Source organism: Parasteatoda tepidariorum, chromosome 12 (assembly GCF_982258835.1).
Source record: "Parasteatoda tepidariorum strain Cologne lab strain chromosome 12, Ptep-v5.0, whole genome shotgun sequence".
Taxonomy (NCBI): Eukaryota; Metazoa; Arthropoda; class Arachnida; order Araneae; family Theridiidae; genus Parasteatoda; species Parasteatoda tepidariorum.
The window spans coordinates 6,680,077-6,702,413 of NC_141766.1; the positions used below are offsets into that span (position 1 = coordinate 6,680,077).

At 30.1% G+C, this 22,337-nt stretch overlaps 1 protein-coding gene across 10 annotated transcripts in view; it reads right to left on the reverse strand.

Moving 5' to 3' along the window:
* Nucleotides 1-212: 212 nt before the first annotated feature.
* The window catches only part of LOC107443665 (ectonucleoside triphosphate diphosphohydrolase 3), a 109,102-nt gene continuing 86,977 nt past the window's right edge, over nucleotides 213-22,337 (reverse strand). For 8 of the 10 annotated variants that reach the window (XM_016057620.4, XM_071188242.2, XM_016057613.4 and 5 more), the window contains 7 exons: nucleotides 21,936-22,101; nucleotides 18,074-18,289; nucleotides 14,731-14,871; nucleotides 9,537-9,686; nucleotides 7,003-7,110; nucleotides 4,294-4,422; nucleotides 213-666 (listed from right to left, as the gene is read on the reverse strand). In XM_016057620.4, the coding sequence (XP_015913106.3) occupies nucleotides 469-666; nucleotides 4,294-4,422; nucleotides 7,003-7,110; nucleotides 9,537-9,686; nucleotides 14,731-14,871; nucleotides 18,074-18,289; nucleotides 21,936-22,101 (1,108 nt within the window). In that variant the 3' untranslated portion in view covers nucleotides 213-468. The remainder of the gene's footprint in view (nucleotides 667-4,293; nucleotides 4,423-7,002; nucleotides 7,111-9,536; nucleotides 9,687-14,730; nucleotides 14,872-18,073; nucleotides 18,290-21,935; nucleotides 22,102-22,337) is intronic. The other 2 variants (XM_087156197.1, XM_087156198.1) reach the window with 1 other exon arrangement.

The following is a 22,337-nucleotide window of genomic DNA, read 5'->3' on the forward strand; positions in this document are numbered from 1 at the left end:
TTATGTGCATTTTCACTTACCACTTTTTCAAGGATCCTTAAGTTTGTTCTTATTATGAAAAATTTGATGATTATATTGCTGTTCTATAACATAAAAATTAAAGGAAGTTTCCAAAGTGGTCATAATCTTAGACATTTAATATAGCATTGCATTGAAGTCAGTGCAATGCTTCTACGATATTATGTTTTATAAAAGAAAGAAAATGGCAAGAATAAATATTTCTGTTTTATTTTGTAAACTTCACAAGTAAATCTTTAAAATCTCTCATGGCATAATAATGGTGAATTTGAAGAAAGAAGGTTTTCAAAATATTTTAAACGTCCTAATTTGCTATCTTTTCACTGTTCAGTTTCTGAAAGAAATATTGAAGAAATTTTTTTTCTTCTTATATTGGTTTTAGGCTTCTTTAATGCTTCTTTTGAATACATTCCATTTATAAAGTGACAGTTTGATGAAACAAATGAGAGTTCAGGCACTGTTGTAATCTGCCCGATCCCGATTCCTTAGAATGAATATAATTGCACCAACTACAATCATTATGAATAAAACAAGACAAACTGCTAATGCAGTTGCAGATATGAGTTTTGGCGTTTTATCTTTGACTGGAATGATATTTGTTGCATTAATCATGTACCCTAAGGACCAACCAACGTCTTTTCCATCAATCTGGAATAAAAAGCATACATTTAATGAATTGATTTATTTGATTGAAACTCATCAGAACATTTTATGGATAATGATAGAGCTGTAATGTAGGTAGATCAAGCACTGCTTTTTGTCCCAATGATAAAAATCATGTGACTGGTGAGTCATTCGAGGTGGAAATTTTCTACTTTCCTTCTCTCCCTGTTATTTTAATGGAAAAAAAAATCTCTATCGAATTAAACGAAAAATATGGTGTTTTACTGTAATGCATTTTGTTTTAAAGAATAGTTTGTTAAAGAGGACATTTCACAGGAAAGTTATTTTATCAATTTCTGGAATAACAATTGCATTATATACTTAATAAATGAACTTTTCCGCAGACATTCTATTTGTTTTCCTGAAAACATATTAATCCTAATTATTGCGTTTTATTCATTTTAAAATCCAAATGTATACTTTTAAAACTATCTTTTAAGTGAATATAAACATAGAATTATTTGTTATTAGTACATTATTATTATTAAAATGAAAAAAATAGTCTTGAATCTTAATCGAAAACGTGGCAACATTTTTGTTTCTTTCTTGCTTCGTTTATTTACGTTGTATTTCGTTACTCGCTATAATGCTTTTATAAGAATAAATTCTTCAGTATTTTTTTATTTTTGAAGCTTACTTTGAGTTAATTTAGTTCAAAAAATCTATTGCTTTGATAGAAGAGAGGTTATGAAAGATAATTAGAAAACTATTCTATGAACAAGGTTAAGTTTCTTAAAACTTGATTATTAGTGTTTTGATAAAATTCTTAGTTTTTATTTAATTGCAGTTGTATATGTTTAAAATACTAGCAGTAGTATAGAAGCTGGTTAACCTTATTATCGCAGGAGTAAAGTTTAAATAAAATCGGAAAGTTTAAAAGAGTGAAATGGATTGTTAAAGATATTGCTTTTTTATTCCTATATTTTTTTGACGTGTCTGAATCATTTCTTATGAATGTTTTCAAAAATTTCAAATACCTAAAAAGATATGCATGATTTTATAAGACGCTGTACTATTGTAAAATATATGTTAGATTAAAATTTAAATGAGTTTTTTATGTACTTCAATATCGACAAATCAACAGAAAAATTTTTTTAAACAAAATATCTTCAGATGTTTTTGTGAACTACTGAATCTAATTGTAATAAGTTTTTTTAACATTTGTATCGTTTTTAAAACCATTCAAAAATTATAAAATTTCTAATTTTGCACAAAAGTGAACTATTTATTCAGTTTATACATAATTATTATTTTGCATGGAATTATTTTTGCATGAACGAATTTTATAATTGTGTGCAAATTTTTTTAATTTGCTTAAAAATTTCTCGAGACAAGGAGAAATACGCAAAAAATAAAAATTAACATTAACTCTCCTGACCAAACAATTGTGACCCTTTTTCCCAGATTGCAGCCACCTCCTATTTTTGGGGTCAGAAATCCGAATCTATCCAAACAAAGGTATATTTATTCAGAGAAAGTACGTTTTTGTGTCTGATTTCGTAACTTCTGCTCTAATAAGTTTGCATATTTGAAGTTACCCTCTCGAACCATTGAGTCCTAGAGCGTATAGATTCGATGATTAGATCAAAAATCATTAATCGCTTCCCGTCTTAACTCGGGCATAGCAGTCAATACGTTTTGTTTTATCACGTTTTTATTCCCCCGGAAGCATAACAAAAAATAATAATCTGCTGTGATTAGAATTTTGCCAATGTTTGGGAGTTTTGCTATTTGTGGGACTGCAGACGTGTTTTGTACAATTGTACAGACGATGCTTGATGACTAACCATTAATGCTGACAAAACTAAATATATGGAGAGAACAAGAGGGCTCACTGAGGCAAATGCTTTTTGCATGTGAATGATTATGAATTTGAAGCTGTTAAGTAATTTAAATATCTTGTGACAACTGTAACCAGCAGAAATGACATAAATACTGAAACTGGTTTACCAAGTGCTACTTTGGTTTAAAAAGCCAACTAAAAAGTAAATTTCTTAAACAAAAGACAAAAATTAACACATACAAAGCACTCCTACGGCTTGTGATCCTATATGGTAGTGAGTGCTGGACTCTTAATAAAAAAGAGGAGAATAAATTGATGATTTTTGAGAGAGGGATACTTAGAAGAATTTTTGGTGCAATCTATGAGAATAACAGATGGCGCACCGTTTACAATCATGAGTTATTTAAAGAGTATAAACAACCAGACATAGTTCATGTTATTAAGGCCAATCGCATTCAATCGCTGGGAGACCTTAACAGGTCTGAAGACCAAAACCCCGCAAAAAAAAAGTTTTTTTTTTTTTATTTTTTTTTATTTTTATTTTTTTAAAATCAGAAGGTACAAGAAAAAGGGGCCGTCCACCGACTAGGTGGCTGAACGCAGTTGAGAAGGACCTAAAGATAATAGGAATAACTAACTGGAAGGCCATATCACAAATAGATCAAGATGGCAAAGACTTATTGGGACGGCCTTGGCCTGTCGCAGGCTGTAGTGGCCAAGACGAAGAAGAAGAAGATGAATTTACATAGGAAAAAAAAAAAAGGCGAAAAAATGGTTTTCGCGAGCGAAAGTGAAAGTGATGCAGATGATTTTTCAGATTATGAAGATGTGAACATATACAAAGACTAATATTTAACTTTTTTTCATTTGTCCGAGATAATTTGGGATAGTAAACTGATGGTAAATTAAATATTTTTTACACGTAAAAAAATTAAAATTTCAACTTGGAACTTGCGTATTATGTTTTGTTTTAGTTCCTTGTATTTATTAATGAAATAAAAATATATGTTAATTTTTTGAAATTTTTGTTTCTCAAAAAAATTGGTAAGTGAAGCAGTTAAGGGTGGTCCGTTTTTTATTTTGCGCACTGTACATAGTATTATTTTTTTCATTGAATCTTGTTATTTCAGAAATTTTCCTAAAGCAAGTTTTGATGTTAAACAGAATTTTTTAATACATAAAAAGTTTACTTTTGAAGACGAGGCAATCTTTCAATTTGATGAATATTAAAAGGAACACATATTCTGATATTTTATGAAGAGGATAGATAAAAGTTGATTTCCTATTTACGTTTTATTTATTTATAAATTAAACATTTCATAAGTTATCTTATTTCTTATTAACTTAGTTTTCTTATTAACTAAGTGATCTTATTAACTGAATTTATAAATACAAGCTTCAATTTATGACTTTAAAAAAACTAATATAAAATAAGTTTCGAAAATTTTTAAGAACATTTTTAAAGTTTAGGTCATTTTTTATGGTTTTTAAAGGTTTTGCATTTTTTAAGGAATTTAAAAATTTTACATTATCATCCTAGCCCTGATGATGCAATCTACTTAAAAACTTCATAAATTGAATTTAAAATGAATATTATCCAAGGAGTGGCATTTTCTTTTCTTTTCTAAAGTATATATGAGAATATTAGTAGGCATTTCTTACAAAAGTTATTTAAATTATTACATTTTGTCTGAAAAAGAAAAATGAAAATTGATTCAGCATTTTCTTTGTCTCTGGATTTTCTTATGAGCTTTAATACTATAAAGATTCTTGTTTTTCATGATTCAATTTTGTTTTAATAAAAATTTCATTTACAAAGATTTACTAACCTTTCCTACAAATTCAATATTTTTCCATGTTGTTGGAGTGAAACCAAATCCTGTTGTTAAGACTTCCTGAATATATTGTGAATTAAAACAATATTGTTTTCCGTAATCTTCTTCCGTAATCTTTTCAACCTGTAAAATTTTTTTAACATAAAATGATCAACACAAATAAAAAAAAATTACGCATGTTTTTGTTCTTTTCTTGATTATTATAATGCGTCTACCACTGCAAAAATATAATTCCAATTCACTAGTATATAAGACATGTTAACTAGATTCTACGTTGGGGTACCTTCTCATAGATGAAGGTTGACATTGTCTATAACTCACTCCCCAGAATTATAATAAAATTTTTTTTCGAATTTTTTTTACATTTTTTATTAGTTTTAGGAGTTTTAATCTAAGTATGCTGATTTTATTTAATAGTTTATTTGGCTTCATGTTTTTAAACAAATTAAGATATTTTTATCTTTGAATGACGTTCAAATAACGTAAATAAAAATCTTGCTATCAATCCCTGTATTTTATAGCCAGGTGACGTAGAAATGCGTTTCATAGGGAACTTGTGAGATTTTCTTAATTATTATTTACTTCAAAGAATGATTGTATATTAACTCTGAAAATAATCCTTTAATTGAAAAATTTATAGCTCGTTGCGTTAAAATTTTTTATTCTCTTATTTTCTACGTCACTCGCTCGACGTATATATATATATAGCATAATAAATAGATACAAAAAGCGAAAAAAAACCGAAGAAAATTAAGAAAAACAAGTTAAATATATATACACACTGCTGGAGGCTGCATAGCGCATAAAAAAAATTAAGCGTTGTTAAATTCCAGGTGAAATAAAAGAATAGCAGAATGTTATTAAAAGAAAGATAATTTGTGCTCTTGATAATTTATTAAAAGATAATTTATTGTGCTATTACTCAGAAAAATTAGTAAGCTAATCATAGTTTATAATAGTTAAAAATAGTTATTAATAGTTGAAATAGTTAATAAGTTAGGAGTAATAGTTATTATTAAAAATAGTTAGTTAATTGAATAATACTTAATAACTCCTAATAGTATTGCTACTAATAGTTAAAAGGAGTACTACTAGTAGTAATACTATTAGGAGTATTTTTAACCATAGTATTTTTAACTAGTTTTTTAAACTATAAATAAACTATTACTCCTAACTATTATTGATTAGTTAATAATATTAACTATTATTAATAATAGTTAAAATTAGTTAAATAGTTAATAATAGTTAAGGGTTAATAATAGTTTAAAATAGTGTTATTAAAAATAGTTAGTAATAGGAGTACTATTAGTAGTAATAGTATTAATAGTAGTAATACTATTAGTACTATTAGTAGTAATACTATTAGGAGTAATAGTATTTATTCTTACTCCTGACTAAGTAATAGTTAGGAGTAAAGTATTTTTGACTAAAAATAAACTATTATTAACTATTATTAACTATTATTAATAATAGTTAAAATAGTTAAAAATAGATAGGAGTAATAGTTAATAATAGTTAGTAATAGCAGTAGGAATACTATTAGGAATAATATAGTTAGGAGCATAATTAAAATTACTATTGTTCCTAACTAAGTAATAGTTCGGAGTACTAACTATTATTAATAATAGTTAGGAGATAGCCCAAAAGCAGAAAGTGCCTAAAACTGTGCCGTACGTCGCAGAACAAACGAAGTCCTGCAGATCAATTAGTATCTTGAATAAGTAACAGCGTTTTCCTGCGAAACCCCCCTTCCCCGCCCACCTGCCTCCGGTAGGCTTGCAGAATAATTCCGAACCCTAATCTCATACATTCTTCTACAGATTTTCAAGGCAGCCTTTATTTTAATGTTCGGACCTTCAAATCATAGGCATTTTATTAATAATTCATCATTATCATCGTCATTAACAAAATTTTGTACTGCAAAAGTGATTGAAAAAGTAATAAATCAAGAATGTTTGCCTTGGTTTAAAAAATAATATAGTGTATCTGTGAATGATCCTGTATTTTAATAAATGAAAATATAGTATTTTAACTTAAAGTTGACTTTTTTTCGCTGTGAAATGCTTGCAGAACATTTGTATAAATTAATAAGTCCTGTTTCAGAACATTTGAAAATATTCTGCGTATGGGGTAGACGGATCATGGGCTAGAGTCCCCTTGCCGTCAGGCTAACCGTGGGAGGTTCTCGTGGTCTTCCTCTTCATGTAACGCAAATACGTATTTGCTCCATCAAAAAGTCTTCCACGAAGGCAAATTTCTCCCAATGCTCGATTCAGGAGTTCCCTTGTCTTCTGGATTGGGTTCAAAATTACAAGGCTACGGGGTCGTAAACCCATAAAATTGGGTCGGCTGTTATAAAATAAAATAAAATCAGCCTTTCGGACGTGCAGTCACTTATATACACTTTCAATACTTTCAAACTAAGCTCAAAGATTGAGTCTTATTACATGAAGATCAGATCACTGGGATCAAAAGTTATTCTGGAAGATAAAAAATAAATTTTTATTAGAAATTGAAAGTTTTATCAGGCAATCAAACTGGTTTTGATGTTTAATCCTTTCTTTGCCACTTTGTAATTAGATAGATTAACGACTCCTAATGTTTATACTTTTCTTAACTTCAATTTTGGCATGACTTCTAAAGGCATAAATGAAAGTTCTAAAATTTATGGGAGGGATTATATAAACAAAGAAAATAATATACCTCTGATTCATTTTTCAAGCAATAGTCTTCAGCTACTTTTATAAAATTTTCTAATGTTGTATTAGTTACATTCAAGAAACTTGTTGTAAAATAGTAAGTTGCAAATGCCTATAAAAGGAGAAATGAACTAATTTTGGTTGATTTACCTTTTTGTACAATTGTTCACAGTACTTATTTAGCATACATATGTCTCGAATCAAAAATCTTAAAATACAATGTTTTCAAAAGATAAATTCCTAACTCGAGCTTCTAACTCACTCCCTGGGGTTCGCAATACACATATTTCGAATTACAAATTTCGATCCTTCAAAAAAAAAAGTTTTTGCATTTTGATTCACAAATGGTGTTGTAAACATAAAATGAAAATTAGGTACAAGTTGTTTAAAATAGAGATATCTCGTGAAAAACATATGAAAGTAAAATTTTTTTCAATACAAGAAATGCGTCAATAAACACTTACTGGGGCAGTTAGATAAAACATGTCAATTTTTATTTTCTCCATTTGTGAAAGACAAACTGTTGGAGAACTATTATTTAGGATCCGATCCTACAAAATGGTGTAGTGAAGGGCCGGGATAGCCTGGTAGGTAGGGCATTGGGCCCGTGTCCAAGAGTTCGTGGGTTCACGAAAACTTCTCGTGTAGTGAAATGGTGACTGATGCACGTTAAATCTGTCGAGTCGCAAAGTCCCTCATGTTCCCATAGAGAGAGAGAATTTGCGACGAAAATTTTCCTCCGCGCTATGGCGTCCTCTTAAACACGCTTTTTGTTCAGAATAAAAGTCACATCGACGCAATGTTGCTTCCACGAAAACAGCTATTTCAAATTTGTTACTAATCTGGAAAACACGGGCAATACTTTTCCAGAAAAATGAAATATCCTTACTAACATTTTGTTTTCCAGGTATCTGTCACCAATTTATAGTCAAGTAGCCAGTGGTAGAATTTTTTTTTTTGTAGTTAACTACAAATGTAGTTAACGAAGTGTTTTCAATTCAAAATGTAGTCACTTCTTCATGAATTTTGCTGTAGGATTCACTTTATTCTCAGTTCACTTACAATTACTGTGCAAAATATGTTCTATTTTATTGAAATCGTGCATTTTTTTGATATGGCATAATCTACATTATGAGTGAATTGATAAATAATCACTCGGGGACATTCTCGTTGCGTTTGCTGATGGAATTCACGTAAGATGACAAAAGTTTATTTCATTTGTTTCTTTACTAAACTAACATTAAAAATAATTGCCAAGAATCGCTACTCATGTTTTTGTTATAGCTTTACTCACAACACTACTTAAAAAAAATGTTGCTTATAACACTATAAACCATGAAAGGAATTGAGGCTGCAGTTGTTTCATTACTTGTAGTTCCAAACCTACAAGTAGTTCAGTTATCAGTAATACACGGTGAGCAGCGATGGTTCAGGGGATAGAACGTTCGCTTTCCAATTAGGTGAACGGGTTCGAGTCCCAGCATTGGCTGGTCGATATGAATTCTGCATCCAGCTTGCACCGAATACAGTGTTGACGAGAAATATCCTCAGTTGTAGACAGATCATGGGTTAGAGTCCCCTTGCCGTTAGGCTAACCGTGGGAGTTTCTCGTGGTCTTCCTCTCCATGTCACTCAAATGCGGGTTAGTTCCATTAAAAAGTCTTCCTCGAAGGCTAATTTCTCCCAATACTTGATCCAGGAGCAGAGTCTGACTAAGACAGGGGCATATGGGGCAGTTGCCTCGGGCCTCCACTGCAGAGGGGGGCCCTAAATCGAATAGAAAGTTTATTTTACGTTTCATTCTTTAATGAACTTTTTTAAACGAAATATCAGTACAGTGTAAAATCCGTCAGTTTCTTGTTAGCTTTTTCATTAATCTATCGTATGAACACAATTTATACTTCGCAAATCCATGGATTTCTAGGGCAGAATTCAGCTAAATTTTCGCAATTACGATGGACAAATTTGGTCAATCAAAAGCCTGTATTTTTACGTATCGCAAAATCCGATGTGTTTACAAAAATACAGGCTTTTGATTGAATTAATTCAGCCATCGTAATTGCGTAAAGTTAGCTGAATTCCGCCCTAATGTCATCAAGGATATGAATTTTTCGCAGCTAGATGACAAAGTTAATAATAAGAAAACTACATTCGGCATAATGGACATAGAATTGCCAGCAAAGCAATAAAATGGACAGATCGATTTTTCGTCTGACCATTGGAGAGGGAGGGACTTTATAGCTATTTTAGGTTCTAGTCAATTTTCTTGTTATTTATAATGATGTGAAAAATTTAAATACTTCCATAAAGTTCAGTTCTTCATTACTGAAGAAGAGGGGGCCCCCAAATAAGTTTTTGCCCCTGGCCCCAATTAGGCTCAGTCGGACCCTGTCCAGGAGTTCCCTTGTCATCTGGATTGGGTTCAAAATGACAAGGTTACGTAGTTGAACATTAGTTGTCGTAAACCCAAAAATTGGGTCGGCTGTTCACACAACGACGGATACACGATGTAAATATTGCAGAAAAAATTATACCTACCAAAAATTTATTCTTGTTAGAAATATTATGTGTTCTTCTGAAGCATTCTTTAAATCCTTTTTCTTTACAAAGATCATTATCTAAAAGTTTGGAAACAGCACTTTTGCAACTATCTGGCTTGCTTGTACCAGTGAAAGTAAAATTTTTATCCTGACAAAGAAATTATAAAATTAGTCAAAAAGTTTTAAAAAATAGATATTTTTCTGTACAAATATAGGAAAGAACAATCCCTCTTATAGTATTAAAGGCCTCCCCTCGTTATAATTATAGTTACTTTATCATTGATTCAGTAAACACTTTTTAATTTTCACCCATAGCCTTGCAAAGGTGACCCAATCCTAGCGACGGTGAATCGGGATGGCTCAGGGGATGGAGTGTTCTCTTTACAATGAGGTGAACCTGGTTCGAATCCCAGGAATGGCTGGTCGATACGAATTCCACACCCGGCTCGCACTGACCACAGTGTTGACGTTAAATATCCTCAGTGGTAGACGGATCATGGGTTACGGTCCCTTTGCCGTCGGGATAACTATGGTAGGTGTTCATGGTTTTTCTCTCCATGTAACGCAAATGCGGGTTAGTTCCATCAGAAAGTCCTCCTTGAACGCAGAGTTCTCACAATACTAGAACCAGGAATTTCCTTGCCTTGGTTCAAAAGTACAAGGCTGCGGAGTTGAACATTAGTAAACCCAAAAATTGGGTTTGCTGTTCAACGACGGTTATAAAATAAAATAAAATAAAGTCCAAGCAGTGGCTTGTTGATACCAGCTCGCACAGTGCTGACGTAAGATATCCTCAGTAGTAGATGGATTATGGCTCCCTTGTTGTTAGGGTAACCGTGGGAGGTTTTTCTCTCCATGCAACACAGATGCGGGTTACTTCCATTAAAAAAAATCTTCCACGGAGACAAGTTTGCTCCGATTTTTAATCCAAGAGGTCCCTTGTCGTCTGGGTTGGGTTCAAAATTACAAGGTTACGCAGTTGAACACTGATAATCGTAAACTCAGAGTTGGGTCAGCTGTTCAACACCGGTTATAAAATAAAATAAATTTTCTTTCTAATATAACTCTTTATATGTGCTTTCGAATTATTGGGGTGATCAGGAACTTTTCATCTAAAAGCATGAAAAGCATTTTATAACAAAACTTTATAAAACACCATAGTAATGCTGAGGGATCGCTGGATGCCCAGTTATTACTGTTGGCTTTTCAGTGCGAAAAATGAACACAATAACGGATCGGATTTTCACTTATCGATTTTAATCTTTCGAGGAAAAATATGCTAATTATGCATAAATATTTTATAACATACTAAATATCCTAATTAATCAGTATTTGCTTGCTTAGGAACTTAGTAGGTCCGATATTGATGTATAGTGGGCAAATAATAATAATAATAATAATAACAAAAAATAAAAATAAATAAATAAATTGACCACCCTGAATAACTTTTGATCTAGTTATCGGATTTTCACGCTCACTCAATTACCAAAACAGTTATCAGAACTTTATGCAAGATTTCAAACACTGCCGGGATTGTATTGGTATAATTTTGTCTGACAAAAGAATAGAAATACGGTAAGTTTTATATCACAAATTGTAGAAAGATACTGCGGTATAGAATCTACCATTTGTGAAAATTTAATTAAGATGACCTTATTTCCATCTGCGACAAAGAGGCGTATAAATCGATCATAAGAAAAAAATATTTTTCTTGTGTTATATATATTTTTTTATCCCATTTTTATACTTTTAATGTAAAAAGTTTAATATTATTTTTAATGAACAACAATTGCACTTATTTGAAGTGTCAATAATCAGGGAAGATGCCAAATATCTTAACAATATAAAAGCTTTTTGTAGATTCCTACAATGAGGGTAACTAAAATTCACAGAATTTATATCTGGTAAGTTTTGCAAAATAAAAATTATGACATCTGATATCGTACCGCCGTATCGTTAGGAAGAGCATAAAAAGTTTAAGAGTAAACCATGAAGACGAAATTTTTTGCCATGGTTTACTCTTAACATTAAATTTTAAAATACCAATGGAATTACGAAATTTTTTTTTAAAAGGAATGTGGGAAATATGATCCGCAAGAAAGTGGTTGAAAGATAAGAAAGTTCATGTTGCGTCTTTCATGCAACTGATAATTTTAAGGAAAAAATAAAATGTTTTAATTTTTTTAAACTTTTTACTGTTTATTTCCAGAATGGGCAAAAATTTTTGAATCTTAAGGATCCAAAATTTGTACGAAATCCATCAAACAGTTTGAGAGAAATTTAAAAATATGACTTTTTAATACTATTCAGTAGGAAACATTACGAGGCTTTCAACGGCTTATCTATGTTACTCTCCATAGTTTGAGGGTTAACAAACCGTATATTTATTTAGAAGAAGTACATTTTTGTGTGTGATTTTGCAATTTGAAATATCGTATTCACAAATATTTTAGTATATTTAAGGTTAGTCACTCGAATCACTAAGATTTTGTCTTATTAACAGAATTCTACCCATTAGATCAAAAGTTAATCAAGCTCTTCCATTTTTTTTTATTTTGCGCTCTGTACACCATTTTTTTTTGTATCCGATGAGTAAATAATAATAAAATGTGTGGTTTGATTTTTCAAAAAATATTTTACAGCTATTTTTATTATTTCAGAGTATTAAGATAATATTAAAAATGAAGACCGTATGCTTGGAAAAATTAAATGCATGCATTCAATATTTTATTATTTTTGTATCGAATACAAAAGAGCTCATTAAAAATCCATCTGCTTGTTGATGGACAATTCGGTGTTTTGTTCATTTGGTGTTTTTGGTAAACTCTTTCGTTACTAACGCCGGCATCCATGCGATACCCTGTACTTCGCTCGTACACACAGGGTTCATCTTGTTTTAAACTAAATTAAATTATTGCATTTTTATTTGTTCCAAATATACTGGTCCCGCAGTGGACTAATCGTAAAGACACAGCTCTCACTAGCACACCGAAGTCAAGTATGACTGGCTGCCGTCAGTAAGCGGGTGGTTGACCACTTTGATCAGAATGCGTAGGGACCGAAGGTGCACGGTATCAGTTCTTGTGAAACTGTTCTACCGTAAAGTGCTCGATTTCGCCCGCAGGGCGTCGTGCTACTAAAGCAGAGGAGCCATCCCTTCTGCAGAGGATCAAAATTGCGATGGCATGTCTTCGGATCATCTTTAGAGATGTTTCCCAGATAGTCGCCAATAGCCCATTGTGCTGCTCTAGTGCGATGCAAAGAAAGTACCTACCAAATATATTGAAAATTTGCTTACCAACATGCAAATCACTTGAGAAACACTAAATAGATTTGTGGAGGTGAATTGCTATTGACAATGCCAACCTTCGTGTATGTACGGGTACCCCGACATAGAATCGAGTTAACATGTCTTATATACTAGTGAATTGGGATTGTATTTTTGTAGTGGTAAATACACTACAATACTTTCCCACCAGAATTATATCTGTGATAGAATTCGATGAATGGCTACCACTGCTGTTTTGTGAGAAGCCAGGAGAGCTGTATTAAGATCCCTGTACTTTTTGAGTGATTAAGTTCACGATCGTGGTCGCTCCTGTGTTGCTATTAGCAGTCGAGTGATTACGAGTACGTTGCGTGTGACCGAAACTGAGTAGTAACAGCGTGAGGATAATGTCGCAGTCACAGGTCAACTGTTCAATGTGGACCATTCATCGAAGTAGGCGTGTTCAGATCGAAGCGTGCGTTATTGCCAAGGTAGGCGTGTTCACATCTCGTCCGAAGGTCACCAATGTGGGGGGATGAGTTGTTACCAACCTTCGTCTAAAGGTACCCCGACATAGAATCGAGTTAACATGCCTTATATACTAGTGAATTAGGATTGTATTTTTGTAGTGGTAGATACCAGGGCTAAGAGAATAGAATGGCTGGTTCACTCCTTTCAAGAAACTCTCGCAGCGCCAAACTTTCGATTTTCTCCAGTGACGTCACAAGCTTGCACTTAGACTTCAAGAACGGAGCGTTCGGTCTAAGTAGCTCAAACTAATATTGGAGCATTCTTTTTTGTGACATATTTCAAGACATTTGTTGTTTTATAGAATGATTTTCCTCAGTTAATTGCAGTGAATTTCCAAAATTTAAAACTATTAATGAAATGCCAGTTTGCGCGACTGCAACTTGCGAAAATTCTGATCGAAACACAAAAGGAAAAAATATAATTTTCCACGTGTTCCCTAAAGTAAATGAACAACTATGTGAAGAATGGATTCAACGAATTGCAAACGAAATGACACAGTTAATATAAAACAACAATACGTTTATTCCATAGTTAAGAACTTTTATAAAAATTCATCATCTAAATAGAAACCGCCTCGTTACTTCAAAAAGAAAGGCACGCGAAAAAATTAAAAATGGATAAAGTCAAAGAAAATTAAAGCGTAAATAAAAAGTATAAATAAAATATGTAGTATATAGTTAAAATTCTCCTAATTTCATAACATATTTTTTAATGTAGTTATTCTAAATATTCATGATTTTTTTTAATTATATTCTCTTAAAATTAAATATCTCTAAATTATATTAACTTAAATTTAAATATCTATAAACAATTTCAAAATTTCAAATATCATTATGAACCTAAATAATTATTTTGTTTCAGTAATTAGCGTTTAAGGTTGATGCTTCCTAATGATTAAGTATGAACAAATCGCTATTAACGGCATACTTTAAAATCAGGATTCTAAATTTAACCTAACTTATAGTTATCAAAGATTATGTAGATAAGAAAGTGTCGATATATGCTTTTCTTAATTATTAAAGTTAAAACTGAACTTTTTAAAATAAAGTATTTATAATCTCATTTTCGCCAACCAGTAAAAATTTTTTATATGTTTAAAATGGTATTTTTTTAATATAATGGCCAAGAAAGTTTTTTTGAACTATGTTTATGAACGGAAATAATGAGTTAATTATGTAAAGTTTGAAATCTAATAACCAGAAAAAGTATCTTAATATCTTTGCTAGCGATCTCCGTGATCTGTGTTTACAGTGACGTCATGAGGAGAGAAATCGTAGCTTCAGCTCTAAGAGCGGAATGAACTAGACCTTCTTTCTTCTCTTTAGCCCTGGGTAGATACATTACAGATTTTAAAAAAATATGAAGAATCGGAATATTAAGAAGACATGCTTACTAATATACTTGGATCTTCCTTGATTTGTGCATCAAAAATTTTGCTTTTTGTACAGGGACGTTCAAACAATTCTCTTCCTAAAACTGCGTATTCATAACCAAATGGGGAACAAGGATCCGTATAATTCCTCTTTGTAATGTCCTGGAAAAATAATAATTTTAAATTACACTGTTTTTCGCATTTGTCTGAATGTACAATTCCTTTGAAACATAGCACCTTAACAGCAAAATTCTTTAAAACATAGCACCTTAACAGCAAAATAATTTAGGTCCTTATTGGACCAATATTCCCGAATTTCGGCTCAGTAGGGGTTCAAAGGGCCGTTATTTTTCCGATATGGGTCCTACATAGAATTGTCCGATTCACCCGATATTTTACAGCCACTTTACAACCCATATAGGCCCTCTATAGAATCATCAGATATTTTAGATTCATTTTTCAGTCAATATAAGCTTCATATTGGCCTTATATAGGACCAATATTAAAAAAATCTAGACATCTATAAAGTCAGAAAAACAATTCTAGTAGAAAACAAAAATTATAAAAATTTTAGGATACGTGTGTTAGCGGGACAACACTTCATCAGGGGACACACTGCTTGCTAACTCACAGGAGCCTTTCCGTTGTCAGTGGTGAAACCAAAAGTTAATAGTGCCCCGAGACCCCATAATGGAAAATCAAATAAGAAAAAGCAATTAGAAAAATTGAAATGTTAATGCAAAGATAAATAAATGACTGAAAATCACAAAGTAAGTCTTAATAATGACTTAAAAGTACACAAGGAAAGACATATAAATAAATAAGAAAAATAAATAAATATAAAGTTACAGATGGAATAGCCACATCAAAACAAAATATAAAGTTCCAAATCATTAAGAAAGCTTTAGAAATAAATCAAGTGCTGACCCCTTTTTTGAAAATCTTGAAAAAATAAAACAGAAAAAACATTCAATGAGTAAAAATTTGTAAAAAGATGCTGCCATCTGTATGCTTTAGGAGCATAAAATCCTAAATTTCACCGCATAGGCCTATTTATGCTGGCTTCAATATCCGCCGAATTATTTGAATGTCTTTAAAATATATTCAATCAAAATATCATAATCACAGTAATTAAAAGGAAAATTATTATTCATTAATGTAATCCTGAAATTCCCTATAGCGGAAAGAAAATCTGTTTTATTATTACAAATAAATTTAAATCTATTAATTTGAATAATCAAAATATTCTTAAAAAAACATTATTCTCAAAATATTCTTCTTCTATTCTAGACATCCCAATATTGGCCTCTTGGAGCATGTTCATATACGACCTATATTGAGCTGATTTTGAGTCAAACTGGAGTCAAGAGAAAATTATTGCTAGGGTATTACAATCCCTGGCGAAATTATTAAACGCACTCTAAGATTCTATGTAAAATCTTAATTATCAGGATACTATACTGCTTTATAGTTTTTACTCTGATGAAACCGGTTTGCACTTGTTCACGTTCGTGTATCGATTGCTTAAATTAGACAATCTATAATGTAAATTAGACGATTGGATAAAGTAGACGATCTATAATGTAAATTAGACGATTGGATAAATTAGACGATCTATAATGTAAATTAGACGATTGGATAAATTAGACGATCTATAATGTAAATTAGACGATTAGATAAATTAGACGATCTATAATGTAAATTAGACGATTGGATAAATTAGACGATCTATAATGTAAATTAGACGATTGGATAAATTAGACGATCTATAATGTAAATTAGACGATTGGATAAAGTAGACGATATATTATATAAATATAGATATATCTGGTATTATATTAGTATGCTATAGTAATTAAACCAAATTATTCGACGCACTTTAGTGTTTTAATAATGACATGTTTTGCACGGGTTTATATGCAATATTTTTATATTTAAACACATACGTCATGGGTTTTTATTCAGGAGATTTTTTATATGCTTCCTACATGCATTATTATATTATTTTCTTTAACGAATTGCATTGACTAATTGATACACGATCATATACAAGTATAAACCGGTTTCAGTCACGTAAAAACAATAATGCTGTATAGTATCATCTGATAATTCTACTTTTAGATGCAATCTTAGAATGCGTCGAATAATATGGACTGTATTGCACCAGAGAAAGGGGAACATTCGAGGTAATCTTAAAAAATCCTGACTAAATTGCATAAAAACTATAGCTTGTAAAAAGAAACCAAATTTGAAATCCACGACACGAAAGTGTTTAAGATCTGAGAAAAAAAAATCTCATGTAGTAGAAATGAAAAAAAATCTTCTTGAAGTTTTTTTAAATTATAAATAATTAGATGAAAGAGCGTCAATAAATTTAGAAAATTCATACAAAAATTTTAGCTTCGTTAAAAAAGCCGATCATTTTAGAATTATTCATTTGCTTAAAAAATAACTTAGAAACAACATTGAAAAGAATAAATGAAATTGGATACGAGTGTCGGGAAGACTATTGGAAAGAAGAAGAAAAACTCACAGGATTTCACTTTCTTAACTGCAGTCAAAACCCGTTTGAGTGAGCTGACTCATCCACGATTGTTCACAAATTCATTAAAAAATTATTTTTACCGTATGATAAAATTAGTGATTAAAATTTTAATTACCGTATGATAAAAAGAGTGATCCAACTTTTTATTAACTGGCTAAATAAATAATAAATATTAAAAACAATTAATTTTTACATTCTATGGAAGAAATTAGTGATTTTCGATAGATTATTCTTCGATAGAGTTCACCAATTTCGTATCAAAAAACTCATAACCAAATCCTCATTTTCTCCTGGGTAAAGAAATTCTGAACCTTTAATACCGATTTTAATTCCGAGAAAAAGTTGCCGAATTTTTTTTTCCATATAGGGCAACTTGTTCGCCCTAGTTAAAATAGGAAGACCATGCAAACTTTAGATTTGGCATAATGTTTAAAAAATGCCGTTATTTCATTTCCAACACTTTCTAATTTAAATTTGGACAACCAACACTGAAGAAATGAAATTAGAGATAAATGAAATATCAAATTTTCAACTCTCAGCGTATAAAATGACTTTAATTAAACGGTAGAGACCACTACAAAAGTTCACTACAATCCCTATAATCCGGATTATTAATTCCATAAGAAGCAAAAAAAAATTATAATTATTGTAGTGTTTTAACAATATTTCGGTCAGTAAATGTTTCTTCTTATTTAATCAATCTTATACAATCCTAAGTAAATTGCAAAGTTATTATTAAGTACTTTTTCCGTTCTTAAGTTATTTTAAGTTAAAAAAAGGTTTTATTGTAATAATTATTGATATCAAAACTATAGATACCGTTACTAATAATGATCTGTGTCTTCTTTCAGCTTCTTGTCTTCCAAAACACAAATTACTGAAAGAAAATAAGTAATGAGTTGTTTCATACAGTTCAAGTTCTGTTACATCAGTTCCGTTTTCTGCTTCATCTTTTGGTAAAGCATAAGTAATTTGCATAGATGCTCCACCCATATCCAAAGATCCATATGTAGTAGGCACCCATGAATCAGGATTCTAAAATTAAATAAAATTTTACAATGCACAATCACGAATTTTTTTTTCTAAATTTCATGTCCGTTAAGAGGTTGTCACCTAAAAACTATTTTTGTCTAATTGAAAAATACTTACGTGTCCCAGAAAAGGACGAAAATTTCATTTTTTGGATGAGAAAAACTTAAATTTAAAAAAAAAATACAAATAAATTGCCGTCCACCAGTTCCACTTCTCGCACATCAACTAAAATGTTTTGTGGTGACCCTACATGTCTGTTTTTTATTTTTTGAAGAAGAAAAATAAACTGTGAGCGGTTTTCTAAGTAAAACATAATGTTTTGTGTGTTCCTTCTTCTTGAGATCAAGGATTTTTTTAGGTGATCTTCCCTAAGCTGAAGGTATGTTGTGATTTCCATCCCTGTTTCTTTTTCTTTTTGATTGCTGCTTTTCTGCAATTAACTGGGTTATTACAATTGCCTGGTTGCAAGCCACTATAACTTTTTAATCGCGTGCCACCTTTTATATTGTAAAATTTTAGTTGTTAAACTCTTTCTTTTTTTAATTTTTTTATTTAATACCCTAACATTAACGGTACATTATTAAATTTTGGTTTTATTATTTAGAACTGTAAGGGAACAGAAAAAAAATATTTATGAAGCGTAACATTTAGACTTCCCGGAATTTTAAGGAAAGCCTAACTCTAACCAGGAATTAACTTAACCAAACTTGGATATCAAAATTGAAAATATGAGTTTATAGAAGTCTTCACATATATTCCGACAGAGCTAAATGTTACATTTCAAATATATTCGTGTACTGTTTGTTTTACATTCGAAACCAAAAATTTTTGAATTAAAAAAAAAATGTGTAGGATTTTAAAAACAATTTAAAGATAACATTTTTGTCCAGAAAGAACTAAACTTTAAGTGCCTTTCCGATCTTAAGTCCCTTTTCGATCTAAATATTTTTCAATTTGGAAAATTTTTTTGATTAATATGTGATTATTGCAAACGTAAATTTTTAAATCAACTTCAAATTTTGAATTTTGGAATTTTTTTTTTCGTGATACATCTTAATTTCTTAATATATACGAATTAAAATTCCTAAATTGGCAACATGAAAAACCGAAAGTTAATATGTTTTAATGTATTTTGGTGCCTTGAGTTTATGTCAAAAAGCTAAGCAAAACATTTTATCATACACGTCTAACCATCTCCTAGAAAAAAAAACTATATTTCTAGTAAATAATAAGTAATTGATTTTTAACACACTTTAATATATTATGTTTTTTAAAAGTTATATCTTAAGAATCACTGAAAAAAAAAAGAACCAAAAACTCAAGTAACACGTGAAACATTTTGCGTAAAAAATAGAAATATTTCAAATGTTAAAAAGAATAACAGAGTCAATCTTAAATTAAAAAGATTATTCTAACGAACAGAAATAAAATAAAAATAGTGTTAAATGAGGAATTAATTACAGTTTTTATCTTCTCTTTGAAAAGTAATTACTATAAAAGGGTTACCCCTAAAAAAGTGTTACAGCCTCAGAAATAAAATAACGATAATAACACAATTCAGAATTATAAGAGATGTGGAAGAAAAAAGCCCGGTTTATTCTCGGAAATAAATGTTTTTTTTTTTTTTTTTTTTGGCAGGAAATTTTGAAAATGCTGGTTCTTAAGAATTTTAATAGGGCCTTTAAAACAAAACGTTTTCATTTTTAAGCGGAAGTATTCTTTTCACGAGAAGAACCATGGTTAATAAGTTAATTAGTTTCTTGTAAACATTTTAACTTTTTGCTACTTATTTGATAGAAAATTTAAAAATTAACATTCAGCATTATGCTATTTTCTTAATACGTTGCTTAAGAAATTTATAAATATATAAAAAGTAAGAAATTTATAAATATACATAGTTCTCTTTTTAGTAATCATTATGCATTTCTTTAAAGCTGACATTTTTCGAATAAATTTTTAAGTTATTAAGTATATAGTAGTTTTTAAAATTAATAAAGAAAAAACTATTAAATTTAGTTTTATATAAAATAATGCTGGATTGACGTGTTTAGAAAAAAAAAACACATTTAAAACCATTGCAATTAAATTGATGTATATCAATAAAAATTCTAGATTTTTTTATTGCAGTGGTTATATTACGTTCATTAATCTCTCAATTTATATTAAAATTAGCCATTTTATTTGCCTCCAAAATTCTCAATATTTCCCAAAATTCCGGGTTTAACTCCTAAAACTACAGGGTTTTTCCCGTCTTTAGAAACTGTGGGATTTTCATCATTAAGAATTACTAGGAAAAGTAAGCGAAGTGTACCGCAGTATTTTAGGTCACAGGAGAACATTCAAATTAATAATATAAATTCATGTAAATTTAAGCAGCATAAATTTAATTAATATAAATTTGAGCAGAAATAAATTCATTGTAGATTATCGTCATTGTTTGATTTAGATCTTGGTAAATTCAATATTGATTCAGATCTTCATGATAGCTTTTACACGAATCGCTTACAACATTATTATTGATAAATTTACTAAAAACTTCCTTTTTTATCAATATTTTTACCATGTGCAAATCCAATTCGGGCAAATCCGTGGCTAAAAAACTGTGGAAAACTGGCAACTCTTTTTTTAAAATAAATGTTAATTTTCTAAAATCATTAAAGTTGTATAATTAAATATCAACCTTAATAATTATATACTTAAAATTATTCAGTATAATAGTATTACCTTGCACTTTGGGCCAATCCAAGGTAAGTAAAAAATTAAATTATTTTATTGAATAACCAAGGCAATAGTTACAAATTATCGCCCCTTTTTTTGGCATAGGGTGTTCAAAAACACTATTTTCCGTTTGTAATTCATTGTCGCTCCGTCGAACCTCTAAAAAGCTTTAAAATTCATTGGTAAGTATGAGAAATTGCATGATCTTCTGAAGTTATAAAATGATTAAGTATTTCTTGAGAAATATGAAAAAAAAATGTATTAGTATAGAGTGTATTATTATATTATAATAGAGTGTATTATTATATTATAATAGAGTGTATTATTATATTATAATAGAGTGTATTATTATATTAGTATATAAATGTATGTAGTATATAAATGTATATTAGTATATAAATGTGTTAGCATATATTCCATTTAATCATAAAATCCAGTCAATTTACGAAGTCAATTTTGATACATAAGAGGTAAATAAACACATTGAAACATTAAATCAAATTGGAAAAGCGCACAAGGCAGCTGAAACCAAATTTGTTTTATATAAAATAGAATATAATATATAATATATTTTTATTATATATATAATATATATTATATAATATTATATTATATAATATATTTTTATTTTAAATGTAAAGATTTTACATATGTCTTTTTCTATTTCATATATTCCATTAGTTGGTCCACTCCCTGTGTATTATCTTTTAAAAGAAACTGTCCGAAAGAGAATTCTCGTTTCTCAGACCTTTAAGCGTATCTATAAAACGCTCACTAGAATATTATTTACAGTTCAAGGAATGAATCATTTTTTTTCACTTGATATGAAAATCTCGTAGTGTCTTTACTTATTTCGAGGAATTTTTAAAGTGATTTCTTTGAATCTTTAAGTAACATAAAGTGAGTAAGGCACAATAATATCATGGGATACCTGGGGGGTCTCTAACGTTTTTCGAAGAAAATTCGAAGCAATCCAACCATAAATTCCTTCATCTTTCCCTGAAATGATTTCTATAGCTTCCACAGATAAACCAGTTTTTGTCAAATTCAAATTCAGTTGTTCCAATATTTCGTCGACTCCATCTGGATCAGTTAAACTGAAATAAAAATGTTACATGTATTTGATTTTACTCGTGAAAAGTTTTTTTATATGTTGTAAAAATTTCATGAAAAGTGCGTTCATATAAATAAAATCCGATTATTATTAGCTTTTAACTTGGAGTAGCAATTCATCTCTTCAGTGGGTCGATAAAATGAGAACCAAGCATGCTCGAGGACTAACAGTGAGTTTCCGAGGACTAAACACAGGGTTTCTGCGTTCGGCTGATCACTT